The sequence below is a fragment of the Salmo salar genome, chromosome 10 (genome assembly GCF_965601325.2).
Source record: "Salmo salar chromosome 10, fSalSal1, whole genome shotgun sequence".
NCBI lineage: Eukaryota > Metazoa > Chordata > Actinopteri > Salmoniformes > Salmonidae > Salmo > Salmo salar.
This window is the reverse complement of record NC_138300.1, coordinates 81,444,655-81,461,851: the sequence shown is the minus strand read 5'-3', so window position 1 is coordinate 81,461,851 and position 17,197 is coordinate 81,444,655. Positions and strand designations below refer to the sequence as shown.

General features: G+C 43.6%; 1 protein-coding gene across 1 annotated transcript; it reads right to left on the bottom strand.

The window, feature by feature from the left end:
• Window positions 1-567: 567 nt before the first annotated feature.
• LOC106561124 (leucine-rich repeat-containing protein 10-like) lies at window positions 568-2,700 on the bottom strand. Its single transcript, XM_014124767.3, has one exon. It carries the CDS (start codon window positions 2,241-2,243, stop codon window positions 1,389-1,391), a length of 855 nt encoding a protein of 284 aa, XP_013980242.3. The 5' UTR covers window positions 2,244-2,700; the 3' UTR covers window positions 568-1,388.
• Between the last annotated feature and the right edge of the window lie 14,497 nt (window positions 2,701-17,197).

Here is a 17,197-nt window from a genome sequence, read left to right as displayed (position 1 = left end):
TGTCGCACTGCAATGATGCAAATGGTAGTCTGATTTCCTTATATGAACTGTAACTCAGTAAAATCTTTGAAATTGTTGCATGTTGCGTTTATATTTTTCTTCAATATAGATTTATTGCACCCGTTGTTCCAGTTTAAATGGTTTAGGTAGTCTCTTTTATCAATGTTCCTAACCCTGATAATCATTATTAATGCAGGATGTGGGTGTATAAAAAATTGTAACTGTTGGCTGTCCTGACTCTGGCTGGATTCCAACAGAAATTACACATCATTTAGCAAACCAGCATAATATGACTTGCAGGCCTGATGTGGCCTGTAAACCAGGAGGTTCCTAACACCTCTGTGTTAGGGTAAAACTTGGCCGTCAAAGTAAGGTCTTTATGATATATGTAATGTATTGTCATAAACAGTTTAATTTTAATGATAACATTTGCCTACAGTAGGAACCCACTTGAAGTCCACAGGACTGAAAAGGAATTAATTTAACAACGATGTCTCTGTCACTAACTAGTACCGTCATGGGCGTTAAGGATACAATTCACTCAAAAAGGCAAGGCACACTGGGAAATTATATTTGAGGTGTGGTTTATTGGAACGTGGCTTTCAATTCGTTTTTTTTGGCCACCTATAGTTATGTTAATAAACATTTGAGCATGTCTGCTTCCAGTTCTGAAGTTTTTATAAACTCTTACATAAGAGCATGTTACAATAAAGACTTGAAACATTATTGTAATGTCCTTAACCCAACTGTGTGACCTTGTCAAGAGATACTGACCTCTTGGTGCAATGGGTAAAAATACTATATAAGGTGTTATTGCTCAACACTGAAAGTTTTAATTCCTTAACACTGACAAAGTGTAATAGTGTCAGCACTAAGCACAGTGTTCATTTAACACTCAAAAGTGTGGACCTGTGTAGCCATGGCCAGTGTTAAATTTAACACAGTCAGTATTGATTTAACACAGGAGAATTTGCTCTGTCCTCAATGCTATACAAACAGCATACTGCCCCCAGCAAAAGTTAATGAATAGGGACAACTGGTAGAATTTCTTCATGTCTCCAGAAATTATTTAAATTGGATAATCACCTGTTAAATTAACTGAAAACTAGCCACAATCAAGTCTGCAGATAGTTATGTAATAGAGAACATCATGTGAGATTTCACCTGGCGCTTTTCGTGAGGTCCATGTTTCATCATGATGGAAAACCAATTGTAATAGCTTATTATTTGTCATCTGTGTTTAGGTCCATATTATTGGCTTTACCATATTTGGAAGCCAACACCATCAGGCCTGTCTGCTTGTGTAACATGCCGAGACAAATGGCCGCTCTCCAGTAAGTGCTCCACTTGACTGGCATCCTGTTCTCCAGCCTATCCACGGCTGAAGGTCAGATTCTTCCAGCACCCTTTTCAAGTAGTGAGCCCATATCTCCCTCTGAGGCAAGCTCCTTCACCTCTGTCAGTGTCTCACACACTTTTGACCCATCCTCACCATCCTCTTCATCATCTGAGCTGTCCGCCCAGCGTCCAACCCTCCTGACCCCCTCCCTGACCACAGGTACATTCACACAGGGGTTGTGGTTGTAGATTACCAGTTTTAACCCCTGCAAGTGGGAGAGAACGGGAAAACGGCAGATTTTGTTGTGGTCCACATCAATCACGGTCAGAAAGTGCATGGCAAGCAACACTGGCGGGAACTCAAACAGCTGGTTCCCGGCTAGCCAGATACTCCTCAGCTCCTTCAGTCCACTGAGCTCCATGGGCAGTTTGCTTATCTGGTTGTACCCCAGATGGAGGGTCTTGAGGTTGGGGAGGTCGCAGACCACACTGGGGAACTCAATGAAGCGGTTTGTCTCCAACCAAAGGGTATTAAGTTCTTTCAACTCACCCAGCTCCCGGGGGAGACTCCAGAGCTTGTTGTTGCCCAGATACAGGATGTTAAGCTGGGGTAGCTGACACACTGCCGCAGGCAGCTCTTCGAAACAGTTAAAGTCTAAAGCTAGGAGCTGCAGCTTCCTCAGGTCCTGCAGGTCTGCAGGTAGGGTGTTCAGGTTGTTGCCACTCAGGTAGAGCTTGACCAGCTCATTGAACAGGCAGGCAGCCACAGGAAGCCGACGCAGCTGGAAATTGCTCAGGTCTAGTGTTCGATCAAGAGGCATCTCCTTTAGGTCGCCCACCAGGAAACGCTGGCAGCGCTCAGAGGGGATGAAGGCCACAGCGCCACGCATGACGTTCCCCATCATGAACACCCTGTCCTCACCCTGATGCTGCCCCTCACTCACCTCTGATTTAGCCGCAGAGGTGAGGGAGGAGTGAGGGGCTCATGGAAGAAAGTCCAGGAAAGTCCATTCCTTATCTTTCATGATTACTTAGCAATATAAGCTGTCAAGTCTGTTGCTATTTTATAGAAAAAACAAGAATAAAACATGAAATATGACTGTGACTGAATAACCTACGACTTGATTGAAACCCTGAAAGGCAATTCCAATGTCAAGCTACCGGTCCATGCATCAGCCAATTCTGTTGTGACCCCCACAAAACTGGAGATTATACTTGACGGTCTCTCAAAAAACACAGACTTCCAAATTATGTTTGCCAGCGTTCCCCCAAATAGCGGTATGCCATTGTTGTATCCCACATAGTGAAAGTGTTGCTGATATTCCCATACCCTTGCACAGACCTCTGTTGGCTCTCTCTCTGTCTGTCTGTCTATGGTTCTGAGCTTTGCCTCTCAAGCAAAAGCAAATGACGAGCTGTTCACTCCTCCCCATTTGTGCTTAATGACTTTTCCCGTCTTCATAACGGGAGAGAGCGGGGGGTGGGCTATGGTCTACAGAACAGAATGTAGTCAGTTGATAAGTGTAAGAGGTGTTAAGAAAGCATGGGAGGTCATCTACATTCCGTCCGTCTACAAGCCCTCACACAGCCTGTGATTCATGCCTTTAACATCGCCACACAAGTGGCCATTTGCCCTTCACTATGATGTGCAGAATTTGTGACTGTTAGCAGAGGCTGCCTGTCATGTTTCTGAGCTATGGCACAGTGTTGCAGGCAGCCATGTGAGAGAGCCAGAGAGTGTTTTGGTCAAACTGGAAAACCAGTAAATCATCGGGTGGTTTGAAATGTTTGCTGTAGGGAGTGGAAAATGAAGTAACAGCCTCCCAAAAAAAGTAAAGCAGCGTATGAGGGGGATGTAAATGCCAGAGTGGTCTGGGCTTCGTCAACCCCAGGTTATGGAGTCCTGTCTGCTTCGTTCACATTGACTTGGTGTGAGCTGTGAGTTTGTGAGGTCCCACTCACAGCTCACACCAGCATGGTCTAGCTGACCAGCATGGTCTAGCTGGTCAAGCTGGTCTGACCAGCATGGTCTAGCTGGTTATGCTGGCAGACCAGGCTTCATTGTGTTTTTCGCTGGCAGACCAGCCTTTGTTGTATTTTGCAGGTGACCAGCCATTGATGTGTTTTTGCTGGTGACTAGCCTTCGCTGTGTTTTGGACATTGGTGACCAGCATAAGCTAAAGGAAAGCCAGCATCAAGTAACATTATACTGGCTTGCAAAGTGATGTTTAATTTCTATTGGAATCCAGGTAGAGTGGATTCCCACAATCAGCATTCAAAATGACTGCTAGGGTTAGAAAGATAAATATATGAGACTAGCTAAACAATCTAAACTAGACCAACCATTTCAATAACAGGTGCAATATATCCAACTAACAGATTGAATTTGTTTAGAAAAAGGTAAATTATTTATCTTTGTGTAGCACAAGATAAATTAATCAATCAATCTACATGCCAAAACAGATATTGAAACAAACAATTCAAAAAGTCTAACTGCAATAGAGCATTCTGGGAAATATGATAATGATGGACATGGTTTTTCAGACCAGCAAAGTGTACATTACTTGGGAGTCAACATCACTTTGGACTTAAACTCACAACCTCTCGGTTGCCAGCAACCTGAAATTCCTGCTACGCACAGGATCTGTGAGTACGATAATGAACCCCCTAGAGTCGATGCCCGCGCCTGCACAGAAATCTAATTAGCATAATAAAAACATCCCAATCAATATACGTCTGTTTAAGCTAGAGATATCAGTTTATTTGAATGGGCTGTGTCTCAATCTACCGCATCAGCAGACATCAGCTTTCCGCAGCTGCAGTGAAGGTGGCAGAGCTACAGCTGGTTATTATCAGAATAGGAGTCACCCCAAAAATCGGTCTTCTCACGAAAACGTCTGTAGCATCCAAACCGTTTGGACTACACACTGATATGACCCCACCACCGAAAGGTGAGACTCTCACAAACACGTACATACCGGATTTGCTCTAGGATACCCTAAAGCATCACAAGACTCATATGAAGGTAGCCCGGTACCAGTTTAAAAAATGTATGGGAGTATATATGGAAGTAGAGGTTAAATATGGGAGAAAAAAATATATACATATACATACACTACCGTTCAAAAGTTTGGGGTCACTTAGAAATGTCCTTGTTTTTGAAAGAAAGGCACATTTTTTGTCCATTAAAATAACATCAAATTGATCAGAAATACAGTGTAGACATTGTTAATGTTGTAAATGACTATTGTAGCTGGAAACGGCTGATTTTGAATGGAATATCTACATAGGGGTACAGAGGCCCATTATCAGCAACCATCACTCCTGTGTTCCAATGGCACGTTGCATTAGCTAATCCAAGTTTATCCTTATAAAAGGCTAATTGATCATTAGAAAACCCTTTTGCAATTATGTTAGCACAGCTGAAAACTGTTGTGCTAATTAATGAAGCAATAAAACTGTCCTTCTTTAGACTAGTTGAGTATCTGGAGCATCAGCATTTGTGGGTTCGATTACAGGCTCAAAATGTCCAGAAACAAATAACTTTCTTCTGAAACTCGACAGTCTATTCTTGTTCTGAGAAATGAAGGCTATTCCATGCGAGAAATTGCCAAGAAACTGAAGATCTCGTACAACGCTCCCTTCACAGTAGAGGGCAAACTGTCTTTAACCAGAATAGAAAGAGGAATGGGAGGCCCCAGTACACAACTGAGAAAGAGGACAAATACATTAGAGTGTCTAGTTTGAGAAACAGGTGCCTCACAAGTCCTCAACTGGCAGCTTCATTAAATAGTACCCAGAAAACACCAGTCTCAACGTCAACAATGAAGAGGCGACTCCGTGATGCTGGCCTTCTAGGCAAAGTTGCAAAGAAAAAGCCATATCTCAGACTGGCCAATAAAAATAAAAGTTTAAGATGGGCAAAAGAACACAGACACTGGACAGAGGAAGATTGGGAAAAAAAGGGCTATGAACAGACGAATCTAAGTTTGAGGTGTTCGGATCTCAAAGAAGAACATTTGTGTGACGCAGAAAAAATTAAAAGATGCTGGAGGAGTGCTTGACGCAATCTGTCAAGCATGGTGGAGGCAATGTGATGGTCTGGGGGTGCTTTAGTGGTGGTAAAGTGGGAGATTTGTACAGGGTAAAAGGCATCTTGAAGAAGGAATGCTATCAATCCATTTTGCAACGCCAAGACATACCCGAACGGTGCTTAATTGGAGCCAATTTCCTCCTACAACAGGACAATGACCCAAAGCACAGCACCAAACTATGCAAGAACGATTTAGGGAAGAAGCAGTCAGCTGGTATTCTGTCTATAATGTCACCGGATCTCAACCCTATTGAGCTGTTGTGGGAGCAGCTTGACCGTATGGTACGTAAGAACTGCCCATCAAGCCAATCCAACTTGTGGGAGGTGCTTCAGGAAGCATGGAAGCATCAGATTACCTCAACAAATTGACAACTACAATGCAAAAGGCTTGATAGGCTGTAATTGCTGCAAATGGAGGATTCTTTGAAGGACACATTATTTCAATTAAAAATAATTACTTCTAACCTTGTCAACATCTTGACTATATTTCCTATTCATTTTTCAACTCATTTCATGTATGTTTTCATGAAAACAAAGACATTTCTACGCGTCCCAAAACTTTTGAACGGTAGTGTACACAGTTGAAGATGGAAGTTTACATACACTTAGGTTGGAGTCATTAAAACTTGTTTTTCAACCACTCCACAAATTTCTTGTTAACACACTATAGTTTTGGCAAGTTGGTTAGGACATCTACTTTGTGCATGACACAAGTAATGTTTCCAACAATTGTTTACAGACATTATTTCACTTATAATTCACTGTATCACAATTCCAGTGGGACAGAAGTTTACATAAACTAAGTTTACTTTAAACAGCTTGGAAAAATTCCAGAAAATGATGTCATGGCTCTAGAAGCTTCTGTCAGGCTAATTGACATCATTTGAGTCAATTGGAGGTGTACCTGTGGATGTATTTCAAGGCCTACCTTCAAACTCAGTGCCTCTTTGCTTGATATCATGGGAAAATCAAAAGAAAGCCAAGACCTCAGAAAAGAAATTGTAGACCTCCACAAGTCTGGTTCATCCTTGGGAGTAATTTCCAAATGCCTGAAGGTACCACGTTCATCTGTATAAACAATAGTTCACAAGTATAAACACCATGGGCCCACGCAGCCGTCATATCGCTCAGGAAGGAGACGCGTTCTGTCTCCTAGAGATGAACGTACTTTGCTACAAAAAGTGCAAATCAATCCCATAACAACAGCAAAGGACCTTGTGAAGATGCTGGAGGAAACAGGCACAAAAGTATATACACTGCTCAAAAAAATAAAGGGAACACTTAAACAACACAATGTAACTCCAAGTCAATCACTTCTGTGAAATCAAACTGTCCACTTAGGAAGCAACACTGATTGACAATAAATTTCACATGCTGTTGTGCAAATGGAATAGACAACAGGTGGAAATTATAGGCAATTAGCAAGACACCCCCAATAAAGGAGTGGTTCTGCAGGTGGGGACCACAGACCACTTCTCAGTTCCTATGCTTCCTGGCTGATGTTTTGGTCACTTTTGAATGCTGGCGGTGCTTTCACTCTAGTAGTAGCATGAGACGGAGTCTACAACCCACACAAGTGGCTCAGGTAGTGCAGCTCATCCAGGATGGCACATCAATGCGAGCTGTGGCAAGAAGGTTTGCTGTGTCTGTCAGCGTAGTGTCCAGAGCATGGAGGCGCTACCAGGAGACAGGCCAGTACATCAGGAGATGTGGAGGAGGCCGTAGGAGGGCAACAACCCAGCAGCAGGACCGCTACCTCCGCTTTTGTGCAAGGAGGAGCAGGAGAAGCACTGCCAGAGCCCTGCAAAATGACCTCCAGCAGGCCACAAATGTGCATGTGTCTGCTCAAACGGTCAGAAACAGACTCCATGAGGGTGGTATGTGGGCCCGGCGTCCACAGGTGGGGGTTGTGCTTACAGCCCAACACCGTGCAGGACGTTTGGCGTTTGCCAGAGAACACCAAGATTGGCAAATTCACCACTGGCGCCCTGTGCTCTTCACAGATAAAAGCAGGTTCACACTGAGCACGTGACAGACGTGACAGAGTCTGGAGACGCCGTGGAGAACGTTCTGCGGCCTGCAACATCCTCCAGCATGACCGGTTTGGCGGTGGGTCAGTCATGGTGTGGGGTGGCATTTCTTTGGGGGGCCGCACAGCCCTCCATATGCTCGCCAGAGGTAGCCTGACTGCCATTAGGTACCGAGATGAGATCCTCAGACCCCTTGTGAGACCACATGCTGGTGCGGTTGGCCCTGGGTTCCTCCTAATGCAAGACAATGCTAGACCTCATGTGGCTGGAGTGTGTCAGCAGTTCCTGCAAGAGGAAGGCATTGATGCTATGGACTGGCCCGCCCGTTCCCCAGACCTGAATCCAATTGAGCACATCTGGGACATCATGTCTCGCTCCATCCACCAACGTCACATTGCACCACAGACTGTCCAGGAGTTGGCGGATGCTTTAGTCCAGGTCTGGGAGGAGATCCCCCAGGAGACCATCCGCCACCTCATCAGGAGCATGCCTAGGCGTTGTAGGGAGGTCATACAGGCACGTGGAGGCCACACACACTACTGAGCCTTATTTTTACTTGTTTTAAGGACATTACATCAAAGTTGGATCAGCCTGTAGTGTGGTTTTCCACTTTAATTTTGAGTGTGACTCCAAATCCAAACCTCCATGGGTTGATAAATTGGATTTCCATTGATTATTTTTGTGTGATTTTGTTGTCAGCACATTCAACTATGTAAAGAAAAAAGTATTTAATAAGATTATTTCTTTCATTCAGATCTAGGATGTGTTGTTTAAGTGTTCCCTTTATTTTTTTGAGCAGTATATATCCACAGTAAAACAAGTCCTATATCGACATAACCTGAAAGGTCGCTCAGCAAGGAAGAAGCCACTGCTCCAAAACCTCCATCAAAAATCCAGACTACGGTTTGCAACTGCACATGGGGACCAAGATCATACTTTTTGGAGAAATGTCCTCTGGTCTGATGAAACAAAAATAGAACTGTTTGGCCATAATGACCATTGTTACGTTTGGAGGGAAAAGGGGGAGGCTTGCAAGCCAAAGAACACCATCCCAACCGTGAAGCACGGGGGTGGCAGCATCATGTTGTGGGGGTGCACTTCACAAAATAGATGGCATCATGAGGCAGGAAAATTATGTGGATATATCGAAGCAACATCTCAAGACATCAGTCAGGAAGTTAAAGCTTGGTTGCAAATGGGTCTTCCAAATGGACATTGACCCCAAGCATACTTCCAAAGTTGTAGCAAAATTGCTTAAGAACAACAAAGTCAAAGTATTGGAGTGGCCATCACAAAGCCCTGACCTCAATCCTTTAGAACATTTGTGGTCAGTACTGAAAAAGCGTGTGCGAGCAAGGACGCCTACAAACCTGACTCAGTTACCCCAGCTCTGTCAGGAGGAATGGGCCAAAATTCACCCAACTTATTGTGGGAAGCTTGTGGAAAGCTACCCAAAACGTTTGACCCAAGTTAATCAATTTAAAAGCAATGCTACCAAATACTAATTGAGTGTATGTAAACTTCTGACCCACTGGGAATGTGATGAAAGAAATAAAAGCTGAAATAAATCATTCTCTCTACTATTATTCTGATATTTCACATTCTTAAAATAATGTGGTGATCGTAACTGACCTAAGACAGGGAATTTTTACTGCAATTAAATGTCAGGAATTGTGAAAAACTGAGTTTAAATGTATTTGGCTAAGGTGTATGTAAACTTACGACTTCAACTGTATATACAGTACCAGTCAAAAGTTTGGACACACCTACTCATTCAAGGGTTTTTCTTTATTTGTACGATTTCTACATTGTAGAATAATAGTGAAGACATAAAACTGTGAAATAACACATCATGTAGTAACCAAAAAAGTGTTTAACAAATCTAAATATATTTTATATTTGAGAGTTTTCAAAGTAGCCACCCTTTGCCTTGATGACAGCTTTGCACACGCTTGGCATTCTCTCAACCAGCTTCATGAGGTAGTCACCTGGAATGCATTTCAATTACCAGGTGTGCCTTGTTAAAAGGTCATTACTGGAATTTCTGTCCTTCTTAATACGTTTGAGCCAATAAGTTGTGTTGTGACAAGGTAGGGGTGGTATACAGAAGATAGCCCTGTTTGGTGGAAGACCAAGTCCATATTATGGCAAGAACAGCTCAAATAAGCAAAGAGAAACTACAGCCGATCACTACTTTAAGACATCGAAGTCAGTCAATCCAGAAAATGTCAAGAACTTTGAAAGTTTCTTCAAGTGCAGTTGCAAAATCCATCAAGCTACGTCGGTAGCCATGAAGTGCTTTGAATGGCTGGTCATGGCTCACATCAACAGCATCCTCCCAGACACCACAGACTCACTCCAATTCGTATACCGCCCAAACAGATCCACAGATGACGCAATCTCTATTGTCAATTGCACTCCACACTGCCCTTTCTCTTTTGGATAAAAGGAACACCTATGTGAGAATACTGCTCATCGACTACAGTTCAGCATTCAACATCATAGTGCCCATGAAGCTCATCACTAAGCTAAGGACTCTGGGACTAAACACCTCCCTCTGCAACTGGATCCTGGACTTCCTGACGGGCCACCACCAGGTGGTAAGAGTCGGCAACAACAAGTCTGCCACGCTGATCCTTAACACTGGGGCCTCTCAGGGGTGTGTACTTAGTCCCCTCCTGTATTCCCTGTTCACCCACGACTGTGTGGCCAAACACGACTCCAACACCATCATTACGTTTTCTGACGACACATCAGCGGTAGGCCTGATCACCATCAACGATGAGACAGTCTATATGGAGGAGGTCAGAGAACTGGCAGTGTGGTGGACAGCACAACAACCTCTCCCTCAGTGTGAGAAAGACAAAGGAGCTGATCGTGGACTACAGGAAAAGACGGGCCGAACAGGCCCCCATTAACATCGATGGGGCTGTAGTGGAGCGGGTCGAGAGTTTCAAGTTCCTTGGTGTCCATATCACCAACAAACTATCATGGTCCAAACATACCAAGACAGTTGTGAAGAGGGCACGACAAAACATTTTGCCCCTCAGGAGACTGAAAAGATTTGACATGGGCCCCCAGATCCTCAAAAGGTTCTACAGCTGCACCATCGAGAGCATCCAGACCGGTTGCATCACCGCCTGGTATGGCAACTGCTCGGGAATCTGACCATAAGGCGCTACAGAGTGTAGTGCGAACTGCCCAGTACATCACGGGGGCCAAGCTTCCTGCCATCCAGGACCTGTATAATAGGTGGTGTCAGAAGAAAGCCCATAAAATTGTCAGAGACTCCAGTCACCCAAGTTATAGACTGTTTTCTCTGCTACTGCACGGCAAGCGATACCGGAGCGCCTAGTCTTGGTCCAAAAGGCCCCTCAACAGCTTCTACCCCCAAACCATTAGACTGCTGAACAATTCATAAAAATCGCCACCAGACAATTTACTTTGGACACTTTTGCTACTCGTTGTTTGTTTGTTACCTATGCATAGTCACTTCGCTGATTTTGTACGTTTGCCCACTTACAAAGAAATGATCAGTCTATAATTTTAATAGTATCTTTAAATACTTATTTACCTCATTAAAATGCAAATCAATTTATAACATTTCTGACGTGTTTTTCTGCATATTTTTGTTGTTATTCTGTCTCTCACTGTTCAAATAAACCTACCATTAAAATTATAGACTGATCCTTTCTTTGTCAGTGGGCAAACGTACAAAATCAGCAGGGGATCAAATACTTTTTTCCCTCAATGTACATGTACAGATTACCTCAACTAGCCTGTACCCCTGTACGCTGACTCAGTACCAGTGCCCCCTGTATATAGCCTCGTTATTGTTATTCTTATTGTGTTACTTTTTATTATTACTTTTTACTTTAGCCTACTTGGTAAATATTTTCTTCTTCTTGAACTGCACTGTTGATTAAGGGCTTGTAAGTAAGCTTTTCATGGTAAAGTTTACACTTGTATTCGGCGCATGTGGCAAATAAAGTTTGATATGATTTGATTTGATGAAACTGGCTGTCATGAGGACCGCCACAGGAAAGACCCAGAGTTACCTCTGCTGCAGAGGATAAGTTAATTAGCGTTACCAGCCTCAGAAATTGTATCCCAAATAAATGTAAGTAACAGACATATGTCAACTGTTCAGAAGAGACTGGGTGAATCAAGCCTTCATGGTCGAATTGCTGCAAAGAAACCACTATTAAAGTACACCAATAATAATAAGAGACTTGCTTGTGCCAAGAAACACGAGCAATGGACATTAGACCGGTGGAAATCTGTCCCTTGGTCTGATGAATACAAATTTGAGATTTTTGGTTCCAACTGCTGTATCTTTGTGAGATGCAGAGTAGGTGAACGGTAAATCTCCGCATGTGTGGTTCCCACTGTGAAGCATGGAGGAGGAGGTGTGATGGTGTGAGGATGCTTTGCTGGTGACACTGTCAGTGATTTATTTGGAATTCAAGGCACACTTAACCAGAATGGCTAACACAGCATTTTGCAGCGAAACGCCATCTCATCTGGTTTGTGCTTAGTGGGACTGTCATTTGTTTTTCAACAGGACAATGACCCAACACACCTCCAGGCTGTGTAAGGGCTATTTGCCTAAGAAGGAGAGTGATGAAGTGCTGCATCAGATGACCTGGCCTCCACAATCACCCGACCTCAACCCAATTGAGATGGTTTCGGATGAGTTGGACAACAGAGTGAAAGAAAAGCAGCCAACAATTGCTCAGCATGTGTGGGAACTCCTTCAAGACTGTTGGAAAAGCACTCCAGGTGAAGTTAGTTGAGAGAATGCCAAGAGTCTGCAAAGCTGTCATCAAGGCGAAGGTTGGCTATTTTGAAGAATCTCAAATATAAAATTTGTTTAACACTTTTTTGGTTACTACATGATTCCATATGTGTTATTTCATAGTTTTGATGTGTTCACTATTATTCTACAATATAGTAATAGTACAAATAAAGAAAAACACTTCAATAAGTAGGTGTGTTCAAACTTTTGAAGTGATTTGGAAAGGTGCACACTTGTCTACATGTTGACATTGCATGTCAAAGCAAAAACCAGGCCATGAGGTCGAAGGAATTGGCATGTGTCGAGGCACAGATCTGGGTAAGGGTTCAAAAAAATGTATGCAGCATTGAAGGTCCCCAGGAGCACAGTGGCCTCCATCATTCATTAATGGAAGAAGTATGGAACCACCAAGACTCTTCCTAGGGCTGGCCGCCAGGCCAAACTGAGTAATCGGGTGAAAAGGGCCTTGGTCAGTGAGGAGACCAAGAACCCGATGGTCACTCCGACAGAGCTCCAGAGTTCCTCTGTGGAGGTCCTTCCAGAAGGACAAACATCTCTGCAGCACTCCACCAATCAGGCCTTTATGGTAGAGTGGCCAAACGGAAGTCACTCCTCAGTAAAAGGCAAATGACAGCCCGCTTGGAGTTTGCCAAAAAGCACCTAAAGGACTCTCAGACCATGCAAAACAAGATTCTCTGGTCTGATGAAACCAAGATTGAATTGTTTGACCTGAATGCCAAACGTCACATCTGGAGGAAACCTGGCACCATCTCTACGGTGAAGCATGGTGGTTGCAGCATCATACTGTGGGGATGTTATTCAGCGGCAGGGACTGGGAGACTCGTCAGGATCGAGGGAAAGATGAATGGCGCAAAGTACAGAGAGATCCTTGATGAAAACCTGCTCCAGAGTCCTCAGGACCTTAGACTGGGGCAAAGGTTCACCTTCCAACAGGACAACGACTCTAAGCACACAGCCAAGACAACACAGGAGTGGCTTCGGGACAAGTCTCTGAATGTCCTTGAGTGGCCCAGACAGAGCCCGGACTTGAACCCGATCGAACATCTCTGAAGACACTTGAAAATAGCTACACTCCCTATCCAACTTTACAGAGCTTGAGAGGATCTGCAGAGAATAATGTAAGAAACTCCCCAAATACAGGTGTGCCAAGCTTGTAGTGTTATACACAAGAAGACTCAATTCTGTAATTGCTGCCAAAGGTGCTTCAACAAAGTACTCAGTAAAGGGTCTGAATTCTTAAGTAAATGTAATATTTCAGGGGTTTTTTATTTGCAAAAATGTTTAAAAAAATAAAAATTTGCTTTGTCATTAAAAGCTATTGTGTGTAGATTGATAAGGGGAAAAAACATTTTTCACCATTTTAGAATAAGGCTGTAACGTAACAAAATGTTTCCGAATGCACTGTATGCTGGTACACTGGTGACCATCAAAAACACAATAAAGGCTGGTCACCAGCAAAAACACAACGAAGGCTGGTCACCAGCGAAAATACAGCGAATTCTGGTCACCAGCGAAAACACAACGAAGGCTGTTCACCATAGAAAACACAACGTTGTTTTTTTCCAGCAGTGGCTATGGACACATACTTGTGGAACCAAGCCACAGTTGGTGCCTGGTGCTAAAATGAGCTTCTAGGAAATGTTCTTTGATTCTGTTTCATTTACTTTTTAAGAAGATTAAGGTGGGATTTAATCAGAGCCAGATTACGTACTGTAGTGTGAGTTTGAGCTTGCTTTTGGACACATATGTGATTTAATCTGTACTTACTGCACCATGTGCATGGGAACCACATTCAGTTACATAACCATGTTGCGTAATTCTCTGCGAGCTGGAAGGTGGTATCATCTGCTGTCTCGTTAGTACAATCTGAAGTGTGACTTTTCTACACGTTCTCCTGTACCTTTATTAGGGTATATTTACTAACAAGATAAAGGGCAGGAATATAATGTCCCTTATCAAATCAAAGGAAATGTAATTTGTCACATACTTGGAAAACAACAGGTGTAGACTAACAGTGAAATGCTTACTTACATGTCCATATCCAACAATACAGAGTTAAAGATGGAGATAAAGAAATGTCAAATAAAAATAGAAATAATGACACAAGGAATGAATACACAGTCAAATAATGAATAACAATAAAGTGTCAAAATTACATGGCTATATACTGGAAGTACCAGTACTGAGTCGATGTGCAGGGGTACGAGATAATTGAGGTAGCTATGTACACATAGGTAGGGGTAAAGTGACTTGGCAACAGAACAGATAATAGATTGAGCTGTAGCAGCAGTGTATGTGGAGCAGTAGCAGCAGTGTATGTGTGTGTGTGTGTGTGTGTCACATCAGTATGCATGTGTGTGCATGTTATGTGTGCATATGTAGTGTGTGTGTGTTTATGTGTGTATTGGGGTTCGGGTAGAATCCAGTATGTGTGCATAGAGTCAGTGCAAGAGAGTTAGTTCAAAAAAGGGTCAATGCAGGTATTCCGGGTAGCCATTTGATTAGCTATTTAGCAGCCTTGTTTAGCAGTCTTATGGCTTGGGAGTAGAAACTGTTCAGGGTCCTGTTGGTTTCAGACTTGGCACACTGGTACTGCTTGCCATGCGGTAGCAGACAGAACAGTATATGGCAGGGTTCTCCAACTGGTGGCTCGCTGGCTGAATTTGGCCCGTGGGTGATTTTATTTAAGAAATCTGTTCCCAAGTATTCCCATGCATAATAGAGAGACACGTGATCGTATACAAATGTAAGCAACGTTTGAAATTATTGTTTTAGTCAAACATTATATCTGTTTTGGCTTCTTGTCGTACATTTGCAGTCAAAAAATTGTGAGTCTAGTTGATTGTCCCTGGCTTTGCTGGTTGGAGTCGTTGACCATTCTTGGGGCCTTCATCTGACACCGCCTAGCACAGAAGTCCTGGATGCCAGGGAGCTCAGCCCAAGTGATGTACTGGGCCGTACTCACCACCCTCTGTAGCTCCTTGTGGTCCAGTACCTTGCAGTTGCTACTCTAAGTGGTGATGCAGCCAGTCAAGATGCTCTCAATGGAGCAGCTGTAGAACTTTTTGAGGATCCGAGAGCCCGTGTCAAATCTTTTCAGACTCCTGAGGGGGAAGAGACACTGTCGTGCCCTCTTCACATCTGTATGGTTGTGTGTGGACCATGTTAATTCCTTAGTGAAGTGGACACAGAGGAACTTGAAGCTCTCGACCCGCTCCACTACACTCATTGATGTGCGTGGGGGGAGGGAGAGGTTGACGTTGAGGGAGAGGTTGTTGTCCTGGCACCACACCGCCAGGTCTCTGACCCTCCCTATAGGCTGCCTCATCATCATCGTTGATCAGTCCTACCAATTGAAGATGGTGTTGGAGTTGTGCGTGGCCACACAGTTGTGGGTGAACAGGGAGTACAGGAAGCGACTAAGCACACACCCCTGAAGGACCCCCGTGTTGAGGGTCACTGTGGCGGATGTGTTGTTGCCTTCCCTCACCGCCTCGGGGCAGCCATCAGGAAGTCCAGGATCCAGTTGCAGAAGGTCCCAGGGTCCTTGAGCTTGGTGATGCGCTTGGAGGGGACTATGGTGTTGAATGTTGAGCTGTAGTCAATGAACTGCATTCTTATGTAGGTATTCCTTTTGTCCAAGTGGGTGAGGGCAGTGTGGATTGCAATAGACATTGCGTCATCTGTGGATCTGTTGGGGCAATATGTGAATTGGAGTCGGCCCAGGGTATCTGGGATGATGGCGTTGATGTAAGCCATGACCAGACTTTCAAAGCATTTCATGGCTACAGATGTGAGTGCTATGGGCGATAATCATTTAGCAGGTTACCTTGCCTTTCTTAGGCACAGGGACTATGGTGGTCTGCTTGAAACAAGTTGGTATTACAAACCGGGTCAGGGATAAGTGTCAGTGAAGACACTTGGCAGGTGGTCAGGGCATGCTCTATCAAGTTAATTCAATTTAAGGGCTTTATTGGCATGGGAAACAAATGTTAACATTGCCAAAGCAAGTGCAGTAGATAATAAACAAAAGTGAAATAAACACTAAAAATTAACAGTAAACATTACACAGAAGTTCCAAAAGAATAAAGACGTTTCAAATGTGATATTATGGGTATATACCGTGTTGTAACGATGTGCAGATAGTTAAAGTACAAAAGGGAAAATAAATAAACATAAATATGGGTTGTATCTACAACGGTGTTTGTTCTTCACTGGTTGACCTTTTCTTGTGGCAACAGGTCACAAATCGTGCTGCTGTGATGGCACACTATGGTATTTCACCCAGTAGATATGGGAGTTCATCAAAATTGGGTTTGTTTTTCGAAGTCTTTGTGGATCTGTGTGATCTGAGGGAAATATGTGTCTCTAATATGGTCATACATTTGGCAGGAGGTTAGGAAGTGCAGCTCATTTTCCACCTAATTTTGTGGGCAGTGTGCACATAGCCTGTCTTCTCTTGAGAGCCAGGTCTGCCTACGGCGGCCTTTCTCAATAGCAAGGCTATGTTCACTGAGTCTGTACATAGTCAAAGCTTTCCTTAAGTTTTGGATCAGTCACAGTGGTCAGGGATTCTGCCACTGTGTACTCTCTGTTTAGGGTCAAATAGCATTCTAGTTTGCTCTGTTTTTTTGTTAATTTTTCCAATGTGTCAAGTAATTATCTTTTAGTTTTCTCATGATTTGGTTGGGTCTAATTGTGTTGCTGTCCTGGGGCTCTGTGGGGTCTGTTTGTGTTTGTGAACAGAGCCCCAGGACCAGCTTGCTTAGGGGACTCTTCTCCAGGTTCATCTCTCTGTAGGTGATGGCTTTATTATGGAAGGTTCCTTTTAGGTAGATGTAGAATTTTAACGGCTCTTTTCTGGATTTTGTTTTATGTTGTACGCTGAAGATATTCTATCTCCAGCCCTCCTCTATG

What these genes read in the sequence shown, in the direction of transcription:
- LOC106561124 (XM_014124767.3), bottom strand. Translation starts at nt 2,243, where the DNA reads ATGATGGGGAACGTCATGCGTGGCGCTGTGGCCTTCATCCCCTCTGAG.